General features: G+C 35.6%; 1 protein-coding gene across 9 annotated transcripts; it reads right to left on the bottom strand.

Annotated features, from left to right (window-relative positions):
* Positions 1–2,636: 2,636 nt before the first annotated feature.
* Positions 2,637–23,453, bottom strand: LOC106052254 (peroxiredoxin 1-like). Of its 9 annotated transcripts, none has more exons than XM_056029847.1 (7): positions 15,386–15,412; positions 13,163–13,381; positions 7,222–7,367; positions 5,763–5,879; positions 4,525–4,647; positions 3,880–4,010; positions 2,637–3,050 (listed from the first exon to the last, which is right to left on the bottom strand). In XM_056029847.1, the coding sequence occupies exons 1-7, from the start codon at positions 15,395–15,397 to the stop codon at positions 2,965–2,967; spliced, it is 834 nt and encodes a 277-aa protein (XP_055885822.1). In that variant the 5' UTR covers positions 15,398–15,412; the 3' UTR covers positions 2,637–2,964. The 9 variants fall into 9 exon arrangements, with proteins under 9 accessions (XP_055885822.1, XP_055885823.1, XP_055885821.1 ...); XM_056029848.1 differs by lacking the exon at positions 15,386–15,412 and adding an exon at positions 14,710–14,859; XM_056029846.1 differs by lacking the exon at positions 15,386–15,412 and adding an exon at positions 14,309–14,350.
* Positions 23,454–24,266: the final 813 nt, after the last annotated feature.

Here is a 24,266-nt window from a genome sequence, read left to right as displayed (position 1 = left end):
TTCACCTCTGGGTGTAATCATTTTCCCTACATGTTCTCATCTTTTCCACCATGATCATGTTCAACTGCTGTTTTAGCAGTCAATCACTTGTACCTTAAGGGTTATATATTTGTTGTTTGTTTATGTTGTTCAGCTACAAATTAGCAAAACAAAAAGTCAACCCGTCCAATGAAATGTATGCAACAGTGAGCTCTGTCCATTATGTGGGGGTGTGCCTCAGATGTATGCAAATGTTTCAATCTGTAACTACACCTACACACACAATGTTTACAGTGACTATGAGCTCAAATTCAAAGTAGATTTTTTTTTTTTTTTATTTCTAAGATTTCATTTTGTTTACAAGTTCAAATCTTTACTTTTTGACTACTATCTTTAACTGCATAATTAGAACTTGCTATTTGAAACAGTTGCTTTCAGTTCATAACTTGTATTTCTCATCTTTTCTACCTCACTCTCACCACTTCTTAGTTTGTCTTGTCTGGATAGGGATCTGTTCTCTTGTCTCACATGTCTTAGTTTGTCTTGTCAGGATAGGGATCTGTTTTCTTGTCACTATTCTGGTGTGTAAATATTTGATGCTACATTCCATTACAAACCTTTTGTAAGAAACTACACATTGAGACCTAAATGCTGTCTGTATGCAGACTATATCGAGTGGGGTTATGAAGCACCTCTACTTTGTGAGATATATCTGTTTATAATGGCATATACAGTGTAATTATGAAACACCTCAACCACAGAGCCTGTACCTTTCCTAAATACAGTCATTGACTTTATGTTAATGCCAAGTTTTAGATCTGAAAACCTATTGAGGAGTCTTCACATTTAGTGATCAGAAAGCCTACATTTTCATAGTAACTAGTTTATGGTCTTGACCATTAATCTTAGGACTCGAAGACAAGCCTTATTTATTAATTATCTAGTTTATGGCCTTATAGATTTAATATTTAGAGAGCATGTTCTCGAAAAAAAAAAGTTATTTTTAAGAAATACAAAGGCATGTGAATTATTTGTTTTTAAATGTCTTTTGATAATATATTCAAAATAGTGTAATGTACTTCAGTGATTTTTTTTTAAAGTCTAGTTGGCACTGAACTTCAACAATTCTTGTATTTAGATTGGTGTATTGCCAACTTGCAGGAGATCAAAACTTGTGTGCCTTGTTTGTGGCTGCAGCGCTGTTTCAACTGACTAGAACACAACAATGTCTTACATCACCTTCTGAATTACTTTGTGATATGTTAGTCTGGGGAAGCTTGATTTTGTACTGGTATTAGCAGTGCATCTTGCTGTGGCCCTAACATAAGCTGAAGCGGCCTTGACCCTTCAATTGAAGCTGCAGATTGCATCTGTCAGCATTGGGTGTACATTTTATAGCCTTTGTGTGATTTCTTTCAATCCAACCTGTCAGTCCTTAGTTCATGTTTGGTTTGTACTATTTTGATTTTGACATTTAACTACATATCATACATCAGCACTAACCCTCCCAGACCCTCACATTTTATTTTTAGTTTTGTCACCAGCAGTTAGTAGATTTTAATTTAAAACAATACAATTTTTACCATGCTTAAAGTTGTTTTGTTCTTTTTATGTGTTGTTTCAGTGTTGTGTACTTTGCAATCTCTCTCTCTCTGTACCGGTATATATCTTTAATAATAATAATATATTTTAATGTAAGGTGTGTGTTTGTATGTCTCGATTAATCTTGATAAAACTGCATTAAAACTGGTGTTGCTTAAAAAAAAAGATACCTTAACTTTTCAACAAATTGGGTCAACCCGTTTTCAAAGGATTTTATATTATGGGATAGTCAGCTTAACCCGTTTTCACTCTTTTTAAAATTAAAAATTTGAAGAGAACATTGAATAACATTCTTCATGTTTGACAATAGATCTAGAAATTGAATAACATTCTTCATGTTTGACAATAGATCTAGAAATTTACATCCAATCCACTAGATCAGTTATAACCAAACTAACGCACATGGATAGTTAAAATTACAAAAGTTTTGTACCTCACTTGAAATATTAAAAGCTACATTAGCAGGTCAAATATATTGCTACTAAATTGTTACTAACATCTAGGTATGGGCGTTTATTGTTCTTTGAGAGAAAAAATTCATTACAGTCCTTGAGCTAATTCTGTACCCAGATACCAAAAAAAAAAAAAAAAAAACTTAAAAAAAATCAACCAACATATAATTAGGAGTAACTTGCGGGCAGCACAAGTTCTCTAAGGAACCCCAAACATTTAGATTATGAATAATAATGATTTTGTGTTAATTATTTCAGTATCAATAGTACATGTTTAAACCTCTAGATTCTAGAGATCTTAAAATCCTATTTCACAATACTATATCTGGACCCAAGAACGGTTTATTTTATGAGGTATAGATTTGTGTTTGTGGACTTTTTTTTTTTAAGTAGAATATATTTATAAATTTAAGTTGTATAACAGGTAAATGCCATCACTATGTAGTTCAACACCTAGACAAAGCTCAAAAGTAGAGTCAATGATTACAGTGCTGGCCACCTCACCTTTAGCACACCAGAGAACAGCAGCTCAATTGTTTTATCTTTAGAGGAATTAAGAGTTTTACCATTGAAAACAAGAAATGAACCAAACTAAAAACTTAATCACTCTGGTCATGACTTTTATTGACAAAAATACAATTTGTAACAAAAGAATACAAGGAACAATTAACAGAATGCAATAGACAAAGTCTGGTCAAGTCTAATTTAAATGTTCTTAATTCTAGACAGATCACCTTATTCACTTAAAATACAATTTCAAAACTTAAAATATTGGTAATGACCTGTTTATAGTTCAATGTACTTTCCAAGTCTGTGAATATCAAAGAGTTGAAAGCTATACATACAAGTGGTTGTACTCAAATCCTAATGTTAATGGCATAGTTAAGGTTATATTTTAGCACAACCAGAAAAACAATTCTTAAGTCTACATTTAGTTTTCCTTGCTAAGGTACTCTTGGATGCCTTTAGGATCTGGTTTAATTGTATCTTTTCCAGGCCTCCAGCCAGCAGGGCAAACTAAAAAAATTAACAGACATGCAGTTAAATAGTCTGATCATCACATATATTTATGCTAAAAATTTTTTGCTCTAATAATGTTATGTTACAGTAAGGCACAACTGCACAATGAATTTACTTACAGATTATAAATATTATAATTATTAATTGAAAAATAGATGTTCCGGAAATTAGGATACTTGGCTGTTCAATAAATACTTTTTTTTCTCAATATATTGAAGGTTATCTCAAATGTTGCTATTTCTTTATGAGAAGAGCAGATGGTACTAGGTGTCCAACTTGTTTATGGAGTTACCTGAAGGTAGTCCTGGAAACCTCCCCAATATATTCCCTCTCCCTTGAATGTGGATTGAATTTGCTACACAAGCAAGAAGGTGTGCTGAAAAAAACATTTTTCTATTGCCAGACAGGCGTTTCACCTGATATAGGAGAAATCCATTTAATTACATGATTTCAATCAGGGAACAAAAGAGCAGCTTGCCCCTCACAGCAAGCAGCTATGTCCAGACATTTGTCCGGGGGGGGGGGGGGGGGGGGGCACAGACCAGCAGGTAATCAATTGTTAAATGTTTAATATTTGTATGCACAGGCTTTCATTTGGGAGACAAAAAAATAATTTTTAACAATGAGACACCTTGATAAATTTACCTAATGGCAGCTGATTATTTCAGCATTAATTTAAGTTGGTACAGTCTGCATGCTATTAAGGGTACACAAATCCAAAACTAGCCACATAAAATGAGCTAAATTGGCAGGAGGATGGAATGGGGTTACCTGGGATATCTCAAAGAAATTATTTCATTTGATTAAAATTGATAGGCCTATTTACCTTCACCATGCTTGTCAGTGAACTGGAAAGCCTGTACAAGGCGAAGAGTTTCCTCCACAGATCTTCCAACAGGCAAATCATTGATTGTTATTTGTCTCAGATTTTGTTTGTCATCAATAATGTAGAGACCTCTAATACAAGAAATTCACAGAGAAAGTTTCAATAGACTTTAACCCAAAACTATATAAAAGATATAATTATCTAGTCTGTAGATTTTTTTTTCAGAAATTATTTGTATTCAAGGAAAAATTGGTCTTGGAAAGGAAATGGCTGGTCTTGGAAAGGCTGCCACCATGACTTAGCAAACCCAATGAAATGTTTGGATGAGGACAAAACCATTGGATCATTTCAATATCTAGTTCTAAGAGAATTTAGTTACGCAGTTAAAGCACACATTAGACAAGTCAAGAGACTGATTTATTGAGAGACCACATTTCCCTATCTGCAAAGAAACATTTCATATAGTAGTCAACACTTCAACACATTGTAAACAGTACAGCTACACAATTACAATAGTATGTGTATGAGAAACATGTCTCTATTGACTAAGAGACAAAAGAATTGTTTTATTCTGTTTTTAATGTAACTATTGTTTTACTATAATAAAGTCTGAATTTCTTTTTTTCGCCTTTATTCTGTACCTACCTGAAGGCAATGCCATCACCAGGCTTCAGGCATCCATACTTTTTGGAGATCTCTGCATTTTTGTCAGCAAGAAGTGGGATGTTCATTTGACCAAGACCTCCCTGTTTGCGTGGTGTGTTTACCCTGTAAAAAAAAAAATTATAATATAGGGTATGCATGATTGATTGATTGAATATGGTACGATTTTAGCTGAGGATTTCACCTCCCCGGAGCCTCGATATTTTAGTGAGGTGAAATTTTCCCTTTGAAACGATAAGTTAAAAAAGCTACTTCCTTCAGGATATGCTTCTGCTGGCCAAACCCTCTGCAAAATAGGAAAGTGGGTAAATCAAAGCCCAGACACAGGGGCGTAGCTTGGAATTTTACATCATTTGGGGCCCAGGGGGCTTAACCTCTTTGGTGGCCCCTGCATTTTGCTTAATATTTAATATTTAGTGTCCTACTTCCACTACATCCCAACATAACCAACACCCTGTACGGCAGTGCTGAACAACTGAAGAAAACAGCACACTTTTTCCTTGGCACAGTCTGCAAAAGAGCTCACAGCTCAGCAGCAATAAAGCTGGCTAGAAGAAGAAGAATATTTAGTGTAAAAACACTCATTTTGGGGCCGCCCACAAGTGGGGGCCAGGGGGATTTTCAATTTCTCACCCTAACCTCCTGCCCCCTACCTAGCTACGCCACTGCCCAGACAGTTCCACCAAGTCCTGTTGCAGTATTATGCAGTGTTTACAGTAGACTCCCAATGTAAAATGTTACAGGAAATTCCCAAGATTTTTTTTCAAAACTTTCCTATAATATAAAACTTTGTGACTTTTTCTAATAGAACAGCGAATATGAATTCTAAGTGCTAATACCCCAGTGTAGAATGTGAACCCAGGAAATTTAGTGGCAATGAATCTTTGTGGGGTTTTTTTTTTATTACTGAAAAATTTTTTTTACCTAGACATTTATTTCTTTTTATTACAATAGTGAACTTTTTTTTTAAAAAAGATACCTCTCTTTGTCTAGGCTTTTAGGTGATAGTTTTCAAAACTAGAAATTGGACTAATTGAGTTTAAATAATCAAAGTTCTGTCCCTAATCAAAATCTCAATTCCTCCTTCTAAATTTTTTTTGTGCGGATAATGGTATGACAGCTACAGCAGGGGAGGGGGTTAAGTCAACACATATGAACATGTGAAAAATAAATGTTTTCCTTGTGCTGACAAATACATAAATGACCTGATCAGAACTTACCAGGCTAAATGTGAGAAAACACTGTCTGTGGAGCAGGCCAAAACCTCACAGTTAATATCACGGAATTCTTTAGCATGTTCACTGAAGGCAATGATCTCAGTGGGGCAGACAAAAGTGCTGGAAAATAAATCAGAAATTTCAAATGATTCACATTTCTGAACAGATGCATGAAATAAAGTGCTTAAAATTATGTTTGCTAGAATTTCGTTGTAACTGTATTGGCAACAGGATAGGGTTAACTGTGCTGTCAAAGGCCATTAATACAGTTCAGCATGCTATGTCCATGGACAAGGGACAGCACAGGTATGAACTTTACATATAAATATGACCAGTGATCATGTGATTGAAAGTTTTCTGTAGGAACACAGAGAGTGTGTTAGGGAGGCAGTTCATCCAGTATGAGATACAGAAACAGTAGAGTTTAGTATGGAAGTACGGTGATGTACAGTAAAAAAAATTTGTTTGTAGTCAGTAAATAGCGTTGTCAATCATGTTGTATTGACTGCTATTTATTTGTTATTTAACTCTACCACATTATTTTTGGAACTCTTGTTGTCAAGTTCTTGAGTTAGATGTGTTGTGTTGTGCAGTGTTTGCAGAGAGCCTGTTAGAGAGAATCCTAACAATATAATCTACTTTCCTGCTAACAAACTGACTAAGCTTAGCTTAGCTTTTTTTTGCTTTGCATAAGATTCACTTCTATCTCGGTACCTAGGAAATTTTCCTGACAGGTTTTCCTGACAACGCCTGCTGAGTAGTTTTTTTCTTGAGCATTATTTTTTGCATGACATACATGACAATGAGGCTTTAAACATTAAACAATGAGTAACACTTTAAATATTCTTTTTAAAGAGAGCACTTCGAACAACCAATACAATTTCACCTTCACCTATCCCTTAATTTGTTGGGGCTTCACATATGACCTGTTGATCATTTTCCTCCATTCCTCTCCATCTTTCCCCTATGGTACAATCTCTTCCAGTGATATGTCCACTATTCGATGTTTTCTTTGCCTGCCTCCTCATCTTTTTCCTTGTACTGTTCTATGAAGGAAGGTCTTTACAAGCCGTGAGGACCTTGTGATACAGTTTTAATTTGCATTTTTTACAGTGTTCAGCAGGTCATCATAGTAGTGCACTATTGCCATAGTGATCCTGTTCCAAATCACATTTTTGATGCAGTCTTTGTAAGTGACAGGTGTAGGATCCTTCTATTGCATCTAGGGTCGTCCTCTTCTCTAGTTCTGTAGTTAATGTCCTTGATGTCATATTATACAAGAATGCCGAAGACCAAGGAGTGCATATATCATTACTACTTCCCCACATTCAAAATTTTAAAACTTTAACCAATGGAAAGAGTAAAGGTCTCAAAAAGTAAGAAGTTTAGGCCAAAAACTGGCTAAATCTACCAGGCCAGCAATTTAAGAAAGAGCATTATTTAAACTAATTTTCAAACTTACAAGTCAAGTGGATAGAAGAAGAGCACCACATATTTGCCTTTATAGTCTGAGAGCTTAATTGTCTTGAATTCACCGTTCACCACAGCCTGGGCTTCAAATTGGGGAGCTGGTCCAGCCAAAACTAAATCACCAATGCCTGCCATTTTCTGGAAGAAATAAGTTATTTGCTGGTACATTAAACATTGAAACTTCTTATGTTTTAATCATTTCTTTTAAAAAAAATTACTTGAATTAATTAAATTTTCTAACTATGCAAGCTACATTGATAATCTAAAAACATTTGATTAAAGCTTACACTAACTTTATAAACCTAGCACCTATTAGTAAATTCTTTACACTATTATAGCAGTTCTAGTTGTAAAAAAAAAGTAGTGGGCTTAAACAAAGCAAATAATAATAGAATGGGAAACTGGTAAAGACAATTTATTGATTAGAATAAATGTAAAAGCATAATTAGTGCAACAGCTGGCTGAAGAGAAACAGTAGATTTTTAGTCATTAATAGTCTAGTTTACAAATTATTATGATAAAAATTCATCTCTAGCTATTGAGGTGACTACCAATAAGGGGCTCTGGGATGCGTCTAGCTTGGTCAGATGAAAAATTTAAAAGCGTTAAAAGACCGGAACACAGCGGCTGATTTGTTAAGCGCGTGGCTTCTGAATCAGGAGTCTGTTTTCAAATTTGGGTATGACAGATTTTGAATTTGGGAAAAATAAAGGTGGTTGGTCGTTGTGCTGGCCACATGACACCCTGCTCATGAATCGTTGGCCAAAGAAACAGATGACCTAACAACATCTGCCCTATAGATCAAAAGGTCTGAAAGGGAGAACTTTACTTTTGAGGCCCTATGTTCCACGAGGAATGCAAAGGAAAGATGATGATGATTAAAAGGCCACTGTAATTATCTAACTTTTGATGTAAATCTTTTAGTTTAAATATCTATTAAAATGTACCATACAAATTCTAAATCAAAGATTTAAGAAAATTTATTTCTGTTAAATCACAACATTCATACATAAATAATTCCATTAACATTTGGAAATGACATCCTCTTAAAATAGACTGGAAACAATACCTTAAACAAGGGGTAGGTAAATTACGACCACATGTGGCCCGCCAGAGTATTTTATGCGGCCCGCTGACACATACAGAAATCAAGTGCGCCCGCCCACAATATATATATATATATATAAATGCAAAGATATTAAAATAAAATCTATATAAATTATTGAAACTGTCTCATTATAAAAAGTTTCAAGTTAATGAAGATTATTCTTATTGGCTATACTTCAATACACTCAATCTAAGACACAATCTCTGGTCAGCATTTATTCAATGCTATAAAGAACTGAGTGTTCTGTATGCTTGGAACAAAATGGCAACTGATGGAGCTCAATCTTTGACTGAGAAAAACTATTGTTGTTTTTTAATAAAGAATTTCCCAAGCATAAACTTTAAACAGGAAAGTTTGCAGAAAGCTGCATAAAATAACACATTATTGATCAATATACCTTATCAAAGTAATCAAACTTATCAGAGGGGTCTTAATCACAGGCAGTTCTGACAAGTACTTGAGGATTTATTCCAATGTATCCGCTGACTTAACATGGGCAAGGTAATGAGAAGAATATAAAATCTTGAGGAAGGACATAGACTGTGACTTTGTTACAAATATTTCTAATAAAGAGTGGAAGAGATTTCATGTTTTTTTATAATTACTATTGCAACAGGTTTAGGTTGTTTGCATATGAAATGTAAGTGCATGTTAAAAATATCTTTTCAAACAAGGCTTTCCCATTTCTCCAGGAAAGCAAAAGAAAACAGGTTTTCTCATTTTCCTTTGCTGAAAAGTGAAACTAGTTCTAGTGAAATGGTTCAAAGTGTAAAACTTGTTTGGATTTCTTATTTGTGGAAGTTATAAAAGCAAATTTTAAGACATTGAAACCAATTTTCAATACCATTAGTTCACCATTGAGCACAGAAGCTGATTCAGCTCCAGAGGACATAACTCCAAGCAAATTATGACCTGATAGAGAAGTTCCAGTCAGTTATTCCACGAGTGTTTTATGGGTGCCAGAAGCTTTATTTACACATTTAAAAAAACTTTGCTGCTAAACTTTCAGATTATTTGGGTCTGCATACATCTGTGAACAAGTATTTTTGTTTTTGTGGAAACTAAAAAGGAGTAATCACAGGTTGATACTGACTTAATGTAATTTGACAGCAGTCACAATGATAACAACTAGTAATCTAGTTAAATACTTCACATTAAGTAAAACTGTACATTTATGGCGAAATGTGTTGTTAAAAGACAATAGCAATTTTTTTTTAAATAGTAAAATTGGTTTCAGAAATGGCTGACTCTTGTTGTTATTCCTCAATAAGGAGTGTGAAAAAAATTAAAAGTGAATGTATAATACAGTATAAATATGAATTAAAAGACATTATACACAGTATATGAAAAGGGCACTCAAAAGACAGACACTAATATCCAAGCTTTTGATCCAAATTTTAAAAAAATCTAAAATACAAAGGCCATTTTCCAGTTTATATGAATTTTTACTAATCTATCTTATATACTTTTTGCTTCTTACAACATATGCATTGTATATCTAAGTTAAGTATAGTAGACCAAGCAGACATTTTCTGTTACATAAGACTACTGTACATGTATTGAGTACAGCTCCCATGTAGTCTCTACTATAGCCTACATTCCTTAGGCTCCCAGTAAACATGTCAACAAAAGAGCATGATGCTAGGCACGCTTCCCTTGCTTCCCACAATGCCACATATTATCATGTGATGAAGTCTATACAGAGACTCACATATAAAATAAATTTGAAGTGCTTCGTGACTTTAAAAATAAAAAAAAGTCTTTAATCAAAACGATATGCAGTCCTAATTTAGGGGGGGGGGGGGTAGAGGTCCTAAAAGTAAGGTTACGTCACTTGTCAATGGCCTTGAACTTTACCCGACACCCAGACCCCCCCCCCCCCCCAATTGTGGCTCCAACGCAAATCATTCGTGTAAACAAGTTAGACTTCAGCAGTTACATTGTTACTTTACTCTGAACGATCACTCACACACAGGCTCGATGTCCATCAGTTCTAACAGTCCAGCCTATTAAACAGCCATAGTCTAATAGAGGTCCTCCGTTTCACAGTTTCTGCACACACTCAACGGTGTAGCTCAAAAAGTCAGCTGTGTTGGTAAAGCACTACGTCTTACTACCATGCTCACAGCGACATCATCAAGTTACAATTGACCTGGCACCATGTAGGTCACTATATGCTGATAATCAGTGTGTATATACAACATTTCCAACGCGAGAGTACAGCGTTGTTTCTGGAATGCTTTCATCTCCCGTTGATTCGTGTGACGGCACTGAATAGGTTAAGGCTAATTAGAGTTTAAGTCCGTAAAATGTCCACAGAAATGGTTTGTTACATAGACATCGGTCTTTTACTTTTGTTGTTGTTGCCGTGGAGTGTTTGAGAGACGTTTCGCACCATGCGACCATTTCGTCCATAGGCACACACTACACGAGTCTACAACAAACTGACTCACACAACCTGCCAGCTCACTACAATTTAACTCACACGACAACCTACCAGCTCACTACAATTTAACTCACACGACAACCTACCAGCTCACTACAATTTAACTCACACGACAACCTACCAGCTCACTACAATTTAACTCACACTATAACCTACCAGCTCACTACAATTTAACTCACACTATAACCCCAACCCTCACGAATAATTTTCAAGATTTTAAAAAGCAATAGTAGCCAATAAGGTACTGGTACCAATTTCAATGAAGTCTACTTATTTTTTAAATAAGAGTGGACATTACCCCCCCGCCCCCAAAGCTGAGGAAATGGCATTGGAGTGGACATTCCACTTTTAAGTGCGTCGATTTCCACAGCAGCTTGAACATGTCATGGATCAGTAGAAAGCGGAGCTAGCCATTTCCAGTATAAAGGTTACTGGCTATGTAAATAGAGACTATAATAATGACCACTGGCATTTAGTGCAAGAGTCTAAAATGGCTAGGCCACAATGTCTAGATGTGAACACTAAAGGTCAACTGTATCAGCCCCGAAATACTATTGGGTAATTTATGCTGCTATCAACTGACATTTCTACGACAATCAAAACCTCACTAAGCAGCCACATTTCACAGCATCCTACAAGATGCAACGCTCTAGTTAAACAAAACACTTAGGATACCAGACTTGGTACAAGCAGCTACACGTCAGCGTACAGCAGGAGCGGTGCCCAAACTGTTGATGTGCCCAAACTGTTGAGTCGTCCTGGAGGATAGTGGAGTGGTCACGTGGACATGTTCATGCCTGGTTCCATGCGCACACAACAAATCTGAAAGGGCGGTAACTTAGCACTCTAGTAGGCATAGCTCTTGTGACTGTGAAAAGTCTATGTCTACCATAAACCAAAACTGTCGAGTTAGATCGATCTGTAGTCTACACGGGGTCAAAGAGAACACATTCACGAGACTTTAAACGTTTCTCGAAGGTCAAACCATTTCAGCTTATTTTATGAACTTGCTGCTTTAGAAGTTGTAGAATGCTGTTGTGATAGACATACATGTCAATGTGATGAGCGAGGTTCTTTTTTAAAAGCTAGGACATACACTGCCTCGTGTATGTACACTGCCTCGTGTATGTACACCAAGCCTCGTGCATTTATCTAAGGTTCTGAAATGAGTTCTAATGGTAGTTCTCACGCCACACGTGGATGACTGCGAGCTGAATGATGTACATCAGTTAGCGAATGGGAAACATTCCAGTACGCAAACAATTCTTCAGGCTACATACATTGAAGGAATAATCATGTATTGAATTAGTAGAAGCGCATACAGGGTTGTTAGTAATCTTTTAAGAGTGTCTAGATAGCTTGTTAATGATTTGGTCCAATCAAAGTTATTTCAAAAACACGTTCGATATATGCACACATTTAAAATAAAAATACTAGAACCACAAAAAAAAAAATAAAAAAAATCCGTTTTTTTTTAAATGTTTGGGAGATTTTCTCTGAACAACCGATGACGACCAGGCTCTTTGATTGGACACTCGTATTCACTAGGTTAAATAATGAACCAGAACATAAAGCGAAGTACAGGAAGCCAATGCCTTATGGACGTATGAGATAAGTGATTACAAAACAAAACCTTGACCTCTCTGGCTCAGGCATGCAGTTAGTGAAGAAAGATATACACGTGCAAAGATGATCTCAACTGCACCGCAACTGTTATAAAGAGTAGTTACAATTCAAAGCAAAGTTAAAACGAATGATAATACTGGCCTATGTATCTACAACAGGCCTCGTACAATTAACAAGAATTTTCTTTAAAGAATTTATAACTGGATCCCCCCAGCCTATTAATTTTATAGCCATAAATAGGGAGGGAGGGGGTGTTATGCGGTCTTACAAAAATGTTGACATGAAGTATGTTACAGTTGTTTTTGTTTAATGCATAAGCCACAATATCACAATATGGTACAACTTTTGTTTCTGTGGCTTTAATTTGAAGTCTTTTAGTGCCCATCAGTAAAAAGTTTGTGAGTACGTGTTGTACAAATATAGCCCCCCGCTTCTGTTCCCCTACAAATATACCCCCCCCCCCGCTTCTGTTCCCCTACAAATATAACCCACCGCTTCTGTTCCCCTACAAATATAACCCCCGCTTCTGTTCCCCTATACATATAACCCCCGCTTCTGTTCCCCTACAAATATAACCCCCGCTTCTGTTCCCCTATACATATAACCCTAGCTTCTAGTCCCCTCTGACCTAAACATTTGTTCTGCGCATTACAATTGTAAGTACTCTTTGTAAGCATCAATAGAAAAGGTTATAGTCTTTATCCCTCTTTACATGGGTTCTCATATTATACATGAGAGAGCATAGAAGATTACATCGAATTCAGTATCCGTGGCGTCATACACGAGAACCTTGGCGTCAACGACTGATCGATCTTGTGCTGCCACCGTTTCCTGGGAGCTGGCTGAGATACTTGTCGTCTGGGGCGAGGATGTTTCTGCGGCAGCTTTTATCTCGGAAGATTGTCGGGTTTGAACGACCTTGCTGTTTCTGCTGCCCACCCTAATTAGGGTGACGCCTTCCCTGGTGTAAGACTAGATAGGACCACAAAGAACGTTAATTCAGTGAGTACACACACAAGCCCTAACGAGTCACGGGACTTGGCCAGTACGTCTATAACACAAAGGATTGAGTAGATTAGAAGAGAGAGGGACGCTGTATGTATGAGGACACTGAATGAAGACACGTGCGTTCCTACTAGATAACATTTAAAAAGCGAAGCTTATGACAAGGCTATCCATTAGAAAGATCGTCATGTTTAAAAACTATGTAAACATAAAAGTATGTGCCTTATATTCAAAGTGTTATAATTAGGAGAGATATTTCATTAACAATGCAATGCTTAGTACAGCGATTGACAAAAAAAAATGCTTAATAAAACCCAAGCTGGCTGAAAGAAGTATTTATTAATGACATATGCTAACTCCTGTGTGCTGTGTCATTAAAAGTTTGCTGTGTCACCAGCGTGCAAGAAAACGCCTGACAAAACACACGAGACGAGAAAATGACCTCAATAAATGTTAGCTGACTGGCCGCAAATTATTTTTGCAATACAAGACAAGTAAGTAATTGCAAAGTATGTAGCCTCAAGGCATTTTAAAAACGTAGCCAAGAACATGCCCAAGTGGACTTGAAAATGCTATCTGCTTTATCAGACCCACGATGATGTGCCGGACGATGAGGTCTAAGATTGTTTATCTCTGTGTAAAGTAAATTGAGTCTGTGAGGTTTGAGGTCATGTTGAAATGTAGCTCAGATGAGACCAGACTACCAAGCCTGGGAATCTAGGCACTACTTTGTACAAGTAGTTATGAACTCTCCCTCCCCACCCCACCCCTAAAACCTGATTTGTTTCATTCAGTGACTAAATGTTCTCAACTAATTTCAATGGCCCACATCTACAAGTCTTTGCAGCAAAATAAATTATTGGTCTCATAATCCATTAAAAGAACTTAAGTTACCGTATTATTCTTGAAGATGACAGACATTTATCTAATATCTATTCTATAAACAAGCCCATCGCTAGTGTTGTGGAATGTGTATGCAGATAATCAGTGCGAAAAAGAAAATTGTCGCTAATCTGACAGTGTCATTGTACAAACGTCTTACCGACAAGTACACTGCAAATAGACGTTCTTACACCTTAACAACAACAAAGAAATCAATTGTCTTTAAACACCGAAAATGTCATCTATAAATTACACTAAATCACAGAGAACTAATACAAGATTGACTAGATATTAAGATTCAAACCTATCTAGAACAGATACATAATGCAAGATCTACTAGATATTAGATTCAAACCTATTTAGAACAGTGAAATAATACTGGATCTACTAGAATCAAACAGTGAAATTCTTACCATTGAGAGACGTTCTGTTATCAAGACACTGATGACTTGTGTCTCTTATCTCGAGTGACCTTCTACTACTACGGCCTAAATCAACGCGTCTCTTACCACCGTCTTCCCATTGTCACATTTCGTCTTGATACTAGATCTTTGTCTACCTATCAGAGTTTAGCAGTCCGATAGGTGTGGGGGCATGTGTGTTGTTTTCGGAGAGTTTTATGTGGATACACATATCCTAAAGCCCAATACATTGCACTCGAGGAAAGGGGCGATGCTTTAAAATGGGTTTACGAGGCTTGCATCCTTAATTATGTTAAGACTATTACAAACCACGTGATGCTAACAAATCACGAGACAAGCAGGTTACAAGACAGATCTACAAACGTATCAGCCCTCTCCCCCCCCCCCCACTTGACCTAATCAACTATGACAATGCAGTTTTACATATATTAAAATTATTATTGAGGTGCTTTAGAAAGGGTATCACTGATGACTTCCGGGTGAAAGGACACACACGTATGTTTATTGCTGAGTGCTACAGTGAAAGAAATACTTATGAAAACATGTTTATTATATGGGTGCTATAGAAGAATCAAGGTAAAAGGGTGAAAACTATATTCCAATCTATTTAAAAAAAAAAAAGACAAGTTTCATTAAAGCTACAGAACAAGAGCAGAAGTTGACCTACCACTTCTTGCATGATGAATAGTCTCCCCGTAACTTTCGCTAGTTCACGATCACAACTAAAAGATTCTTACAAAATACGATTTCCCGCCGACTCGTGTAAATTGTTTACAAGTAGCAGACGACACATCCAACGTCCAGTCCGACTGATCTGTACACGTCCAGCGTCCCTAATGTCAATAGTCAAATATTAATTGATGGACGAGCAAGTAAACTCGACATTTACGTGCGTGAATGAACAGCCGTGGAGAAAATGGAAGAGACAGATGATCGATCGTACAGCCAAGACGCACTAGAAGAAGCAGACGAGACTAGGTATCTACAAACAGTTTCCTTTCACGTGCAAGTAAATGACAAGTGTAAAAAAAAACGGACTAATTAATAAGTAGAAAGAAAGAATGTTTATTGAGCAAGACAGCGAACTTTTGATTCGTTTCATTTGAGATTCTCGCCGTATCCTTGTGCGCCATCTTCAAATCTGACCCAAGAAATGTTCACTTGATTAGGCTGAAACTTAATGCAAAAATTATTTTTTTATTTATTTTTTGTTAAGTTTTATAATCTGAATTATTTCTTGCCATTTTCTCAAAATACATACTCTCGAATGTGTAGCCAAGATATAAAGCGGAAATAACGGACCTCTCTCAGAAAAGCTGAGTTGAATTAGAAACTATAGGCTTAATACTTATACAACACCATCATGTTTTAACGGTAACAAAAAAAAAACATCCCTTTTTCTGGGAACGGGCGGGGAAGGTATAACATGGGAGAAAGAAAATTACTTGGAAGCCCTGCCTTTAAATCAATGTACGTAGCACACATCACGGACGTCACAGTGTCTGAGTACGGATGTACGTGAATGTCTAGAGCTCATGGCACTTTAACAAGCCATCTCACATTCTATAAACACGTCATCAATTCGAACTTTTTTTTCCCATTCAAAGGTGATGTGACGAGAAGCAAGGAGTACAAACAAAAGTACAAAGTATCCTGATGTTATGTTTGAAACATTGTTCTCAAAGCCTCAAACCTCACTTTCCCCACATTATTTACATAGGCGCAAGAAACAAAATACAATGTCCATAAATATGGATATAATAGCCGAGACTATCCACTCCAGCCTACATCATTTTGCGAGTCCAGTTGCCTACGACTTAGAGCAGCGGTTCTCAACCTTTTAAGCCCGGCGACCCCTTTTAACAATCCCCCACTCTGCAGCGACCCCCCCTCCCCACACACACATACAGCAATAGAAGAATAGACAAAAACAATACATATTTTCGATGGTCTTAGCCGACCCCTGGCAAATCGTCATTCGACCCCCAAGGGGGTCGCGACCCACAGGTTGAGAACCCCTGACTTAGAGTATACATTTCTAAACAAGAAAAATAGCCTAGATGAGTGTTTCCTATCGTTAAAAAGTGTAACCATTATGAAGATCTGCATACGACTTGACTACTTACAACTTCAGTTAACTTGTGATCATCAGTCGTACTTTCTACTTCCGGAAGCTCACAAATGCTGTCAAAGCTGTCTGGTGAGATAGTGAACATCTCTTCAAGTCGTGCTGAAGTGTGCCAGTCACACTCCCGGAGGTAAGCTCTATACATGATGCCAGCTCACGAAAGATCTCGGATTTACCACTTATCCCAAATTAGGACAAAAAGACCTCTCCCCAAATAATCAAGAAGCCATGTCAAATTTTACTTTTTTTTTTTGTTCTTCAATCGTACACTCGTGTCCCACCGAGGTTGACAAAGTCAAACATTTGCTATACGAAGAACTGACAATGAAACACGACAGAGTGGACGTTGTAATGAACATTCAATATAAACGTTAACACATGAAACTTGAGATGACGATTTAAAAAAAAAACAAAATGGGGTTAACTAAAGATTAGTCACATTGACAACATAAGTGAAACAAAACTGCAGGCTACCTTACTGATTTTTATAATAAAGGCTGGAAACAGAGACAGTATAGATAGTTAAGACACATCATAAGCACTCCAACGAAAACGTCATTCAATATCTCTACTCCGATGGCTAGCCGCCCCTCCCTCCCCCACCACACGATACCAACAATGTCAAGCGCCCGTATCCATACAGACATGTAAAGCAACGTAACAGATCGATGACCTCAACAAACGTCAGAAAAAAATGAATTTGATGACTATTACAACGTTAATGCACTCATTGGAACCAACACTAAACACATGCCCGATGTGAGTACATGCAACGCTCAAAGAAGTGTACACATCTGACACAAAACCTAGCTCCAACTATTTCAAACTACTAAAAGACACGCAATCCTAATTTATTTTTGGAAGTCACAGTATAGTTACATCCATGCTACATTCAAAACTTCGATATTTTAGGGAATGAGAGCGTCAAGAATGTAGTGAAGACATGAGCAAATAAATTATAGAGACATATTCTTAGCCCCACGTTCCCTCAAATGTACAATAATCGGTAAACTCAGTGGTTGTCGTGGTAACGGGACGCGAGCATTTCCGTAGAATCAAATCAACCGCAATGTAGCTATGTAAAGTAACTAGCCAGAGAGCAGCTGTCACATGTCACTACACACAAAGAATGAATAGAGTTAATGGACAAGCATAAAAATGTATAGACTATCGTAAACAACTATCCGATATCTAGATTTAAAGGAAAAAAAAACACCTCTACCTTGTACGCTTATTACTTCAGTATTACCGATTTCCTGTCCTCTCAAAAGTAAATCTATATTTGCTACAATTCAAATAAAAAAATAATAATAATCTCGGCTAATTGAAGGTTCTTGCTTAAATATTTTTTCGTCCGAACAGATGTTTTGCCCTAAAAAATTTAGATGCTTAGCAAAAGCGTTCCTTAGCAAGGGATTGGAAGACTTTACAATAACCTTTTTTTTTTTTGTTTTAAACACGATAAAATTAGGGTCAAAACACGTGCCTGTAGCACGCTACAATTAAGCTATCCTTTAAAATGTTCGACACGCCAGTCTTGGGTTTGACACTGAACTCAGCCCACCAGATGCTGTCACCAGTAGGAGATTAGGGGAATCTCCAGTGACTTAGACTTGGAGGTAGCCGAAACTGTTTGACACTGAACTCAGCCCACCAGATGCTGTCACCAGTAGGAGGTTAGGGGAATCTCCAGTGACTAAGACTTGGAGGTAGCCGAAAGTGGATGAACTCACGAGACCAGCATTTGTAAAGAAAACAAAAGGGAGATAAACCTAACCGGAGGTGGTGGGTTGGAAAAAGCTTTTTTTTTTCTCACGACAATAGGTTACACTAAGTTTAAACATGTACACTAAATAACTTCTCGCGAGCCATGACTAAACCAATGTAAATCTGCAATGTCACAACAGGAACTGTTCTATCCTTATGTTTCCAGGATGTATATCTTGTTCTCTTGCCCCCCCCCCCCAGCCAATCCCTAACGCCAAATGGACATGGCTACGGTTGACTCAACAAGACAAATATCCTGAAAATGAGCCAGCAAGTTATATCTAGATCAATCTGAAATAAGAACAAGACACCGATAGGAAAGGAGAAAACAATATTCACCCAGCTTATAAGAACATGTCAGCATAATTTTTGTTTGAATTACGTGATTTTTTCACAAGCTTCACAATGTAACTTTTTTTTTTTGCTGACCTTATTTAAAATATATAATGAAAATTTCTCATGGAATCCTCAAACTGTTGAAATTATTAAAAAAAAAAAAAAAAGCATTAAGGATCATTAAAAGAAATATATACAGATCAAGCAAGAACATTAAAATGTTTTTAACCCTGGTTAGGCCAATATTAGAATATGCATCCTCTGATTGGGCCCCCTCAACTAAAAAAACAACAACAACTAAAAACAGATGCAAAATAGACCCATGAGATTTATAACAAACAAATATTCACATTTGATTAGAGTAACACCATTAATAAAGTCACTAAATATAGAGACCCTTCAGGACAGAATGCTAAAAAAAAAATTAAAAATAAATAAAGTAGCAATAATAGATAAACCACTGAACCATAATTTACAAATTTAAAAAAAAAAAAAAAAATTTAATGTAAAATACTAAGAAAAACACAAAGACTAAGACTGCTTTATTGATCCATAGGGAAATTTGTTGTGATTACAAGGACTCTTTTCTCATATAAAGACAACACAAAAGAAACACATACAGATAAATAGAGCAGACAGCATAAAGAGTTCATCACAACATAAAGAGTTCATTCAGCAATTACACACACATAAAGGAACATTCCTTATATAATAGGACTAATTTGTATAAGTGCTCCTTCTTCCCTTGTGCTATTAGAGAATGGAATGGGTTGCCTGAAACAGCCAGGGAAACCAACGACTTGGCAGATTTTAAGTCTCTGATTAACATGCATGAATAGATTGATACATGGATATATATATATATATATATATATATATATATATATATATATATATATATATATATATATATATATATATATATATATATATATATATATATATATATATATATATATATATAGGATGTAATTTCAATACCTTTTAAAGTAATGTCTATAATATAACTTTTTAAAATAGAAGTTAGTTTTGAAGTGCCTATACCTTTAAGATTGATGATTGTCTAATTAAAATAAATTCACTTCTTTCAATCTTATTTTTTTTTTATTATGAAGTGATTACATTTCAAGTATTAAACCTCATTTGGTTCCTTCTCCCTGAGGGGAAATAGCCTTCTAGCTTAGCCTAGCTCTGACCTCACACCATTTTATGCCAGTTTACTTGGCATGTATGTTGGCAATGAAGAGTTCATCTGTTGACAAGGACTAAGCTAAATATTATCAGCCAAAGGGCAAATTGCATCATATCTGCTGACAGAGTGGAGAATGGGAGGAGTGGCGCTCTACTTTCCTTTCCTAACATTGTATTTATCCTGCATATAAATGTTCAACTGTTGGGTGAAGTAATGAACAGTATTAAATCATACTGACCAGGCACCACTAAAAAATTCAGCCTTACATACATTATTAAAGATCTGATATTCTCACAAAGTGCCATATTAATGTAAGAAATAGTTCATTTTAATCAGAGACAGACATTTAATACAGCAGCCAAGTGCATAATTTACAGTTTAGAGACTACCCAAATTCTTTTTCAAAGGTGTTCTGGTCTTTCAAAGATACATAAGACAAAACTCAAATGCATGCACAGAGTTAGAGGTCAAAACTAAAATCTAGTTACGGTGTTAAAACTCTAACTTCTTGATTCATCATTTGAAGCTCTTCATATGAAATTTTAGGATTAAGCATTGTAATTTTCTACAGGTGGAAAAAAATCAGAATAGTGTTGCTGGTACTGAATCTTCAGTGACACTAATTATTTTCTAATAATTTTTTTTTAATTAGCTATTTAGATCTAGATCTCATTAATGATTTGGGGAAATGCTGAGTGGCAAAGCATTGGGGTCATTGATTGGCTGTGCAATGTGAACCATGATGTGGATATGGATTTTTCTAGATATGAATGCCTCTAGCTGGCCTAGCATCATCCAGCTCTAGAATCTTTAGATATAGAGCTAGAACTTAAGTTAGAATAGATTCTATATAGATCTTGATCTATTCTAACAGTATAATGTAGGTGTCTAATGCATTGGGATAGATTTAGAAGAACACAAGTCCCATGGCCAAGCCATAGGTGCTGCATGGTGCTAGATCTTCATTAGTATTTTGGAATAGATCTAGATTCGATCTAGTGACTATTCTAATTCTAGTCAATCTAGATTCTAGATCTATAATGACTATATACTATTATATAGAATAGATCAAGACTCTTACTGACTCTAGAGATACTAGTCTAGATTTAGATATAATATCTAGATTTCTACATCTTAACATTATCAATCATACTTCAATGATCAATCTTAGAATCTAGATCCAGATTTATCATAGACTAGATACAAATCTAGATTCTATATCTATTTAGATTAGATTTTAATTAGTATCATTTAATGATGTCCTGACTCCATACTCCATACCATTACCAACACATGGCATTACTGCCATTAGTAGGATCATTAGGAAATATATAGATCTATATCTCTATATCTAGAATCTATAGTCTAGATCATGTGAAATACAACTAATAGAACTAATTCATGATTTTTCAAAAGGTTTAGATAGATCTAATAGTGAGCAAGTAGATGCTATCTTATTAGATTTTTCCAAGGTTTCTGACAAAGTCACCACCATAGTTTGCTTAAAAATTAAAATATTTTGGCCATGATGGTCCATTGTATCAGTGGATTAAATGATTTAATTTAGGATTTTCTGACTTATACTAATACTATTAGACTATAGGGATCTAGGGAGAGAACAAACTGTAATAATAAATGGCCATAGATTTCTAAATCTTAATATCTTATAAATCTTATATAATACAGACGTTACTTCAAAAAAGATTATGATTACTTTCTACATATTAACCAATGACTTAAATTCTGCCAAGTCACTGGTTTTCCTGGCTAGCTCAGGCAACCCATTCCATGCTCTAATAGCACTAGGGAAGAAGGAGTATTTGTACAAATTTGTCCTAGCATATATGGAACAAGGAATGTACCTTTATTTTGTCTATTAGATCTGAGTATTTTATTAGATTTTGTTTTTGTATTTGAAGATTATGGTTCAGGGTTTTATGTATAATTGCTACTTTACTTTTGAGTCTTCTATCCTGAAGGCTTTCTAAATTTAGTGATTTTACTAAAGGTGTTACTCTAGTCAAATGTGAATATTCGTTTGTTATGAATCTCACTGCTCTATTTTGTGTCTGTTTCAGCTTCTTAATGTTTTCTTGAGTTGAGGGTCACAAACAGATGATGAATATTCTATTATTGGCCTAACCAAGGTTAAATAACATTTTAGTTTTATGTTCTTATTTGATTTATAGAAATTTCTGCTTTGATTTTTTGATAGTTTCACGTTTCATCAATATGGGGATTCCTTGAGTTTTCAGTTTATTATAACACCTTGGTATGCGTTTTTAGTCTGTGTTACTGGTTTACCATTTGTTTTAGTTTTTTTGTACTCTTAATAACTGATATTTTTCTGTGTGGAAAGACAATTTGATTCCCATTTCTGTAATTTATCTAGATTCTAATTCTCTTTATAAATTTCTGTATCTTGTGTTATTTTTATTGTTCTATAAAATGACTATATATTATGCATTCGTCAACAAATAATCTGAATTTTGTTCCTAATGATAGTAATGCAAATTGGTAAATCATTTATGTAAATTAAAAATAGTAGAGTAGTGGACCTAAGTCTAAGACTAAGACTTCCTTGATGTACACCTGAGTTTACTGTTATTGATTTAGAGCCATTTATTATTATCTTATAATAATTAAATATAGTTATATGATACAGTTACAGACGTTACTTTAAAAAAGAAGATGATTACATAAGGTCCTATATTCATGCATGATAAAATCTAATTTTATTACAGTTTCAGAGTTTGTTCTCTCCCTATCTGTGTATCAGAAAATCCTTCTAATGCCGTAATGGCATTACTCTAGGCACTCTAGCCTTAACCCACTTTTTATTCAATCATATTCAATGCCAATAGATCTATTATATATATATATATATTTTTTTAAGCAAACTATGAATACTTAATACTATCATACTAGATCTAGATCTATGTAATGATGACAAAAGCCTTGCCCTTTTTACTTTTTGGACTTAGAAAAATCAAAATGATAAAATTAAAAATCTAATTGAGTAATTTTAATCTAGATTGAGATTCTAGATTCTAATTATAACTTATCTAATCTAGATTCTACTAGATCTTAAATTGTAATGTCAAATTTAAAATTTAGATCCCACACTCTTACAAGTCTAGATCTAGATCAGATCAAAAATAGACTTGATCTCTTACCTAACTTTTAGCGTCGGGAAAAAAAGAAAGTACCGGCACAACTCCAAACAGTCTAGAGTGACTCTACAGATTTCGTGAACGTCAAGATGAAAAAGTCGGATTTTGTTCCTGTCCTGACTTTTATAAGACTAATGGGGGGGGGGGTGTTTGTTCATGCCGTATATTCGTATATCCGTCTGTGCATAATCACATGGGTTATTCGAGGTCAGGTCATTCGGGGAGGTAATATTTGAAATTGTTGTACACTTGTATGTCAGAAACTAAACTCATTTACTGGCCTTCATTTGTTGAAATTTTTTTTTTTTAAGTAACTTATAAATACCAGTATCACTAACAACCTGCCAAAAAAAAAAAAAAAGCAAAACAAAAACTGTATCGCCATATCACGAGGTCTTCAGGGCTTGCAAAGACCCTCCTGTCCTACACGAAACATGCCAGAAGAGAGGCAGATCATCTGTCGCAGATGGCAATGAGAGGACATCAGATAATGAGCTGGCCTGTCATGGAAAGAGATTCATTTAATAAAAGGTAAGAGAGAGAAATGGAGAGAGGCGATTGACAATATATGTGTTGCCTCATAGTTCCAAAAGTCTAAAGGATAGATGAAGGTGAACAACAAAAGCGATAGTGCTGACTTTAAAATGATGTATGGGACCAATGAAACTACTTAAATAAAACAGGCTTTGGGGCACCACACAAGATCTGTCAACCATTCCTCTCTGTCCTTTTTCTTGTATAGAATTTCATTCACTGACAGGCCTGTTCATTCTTTGATGTCTTCCCATCGCTTTCTCTGTCTTCCTCTTCTTCTTCCTGGTACCTGTACTTTTCCCTGAGGACCTTGTGATGCAACCATAGAGTTTGAGTTTACGTCTTTTGACAGTGGTTAGCAGGTCCGATTGCTTTATGAATCCTGTTTCTAATCTCTTTATTTGTGACGCGGTCTTTG

The sequence above is a fragment of the Biomphalaria glabrata genome, chromosome 5 (assembly GCF_947242115.1).
Source record: "Biomphalaria glabrata chromosome 5, xgBioGlab47.1, whole genome shotgun sequence".
Classification (NCBI taxonomy): Eukaryota; Metazoa; Mollusca; class Gastropoda; family Planorbidae; genus Biomphalaria; species Biomphalaria glabrata.
Note: the sequence above shows the minus strand (reverse complement) of the source record. Positions and strands in the feature narration are given on the sequence as shown.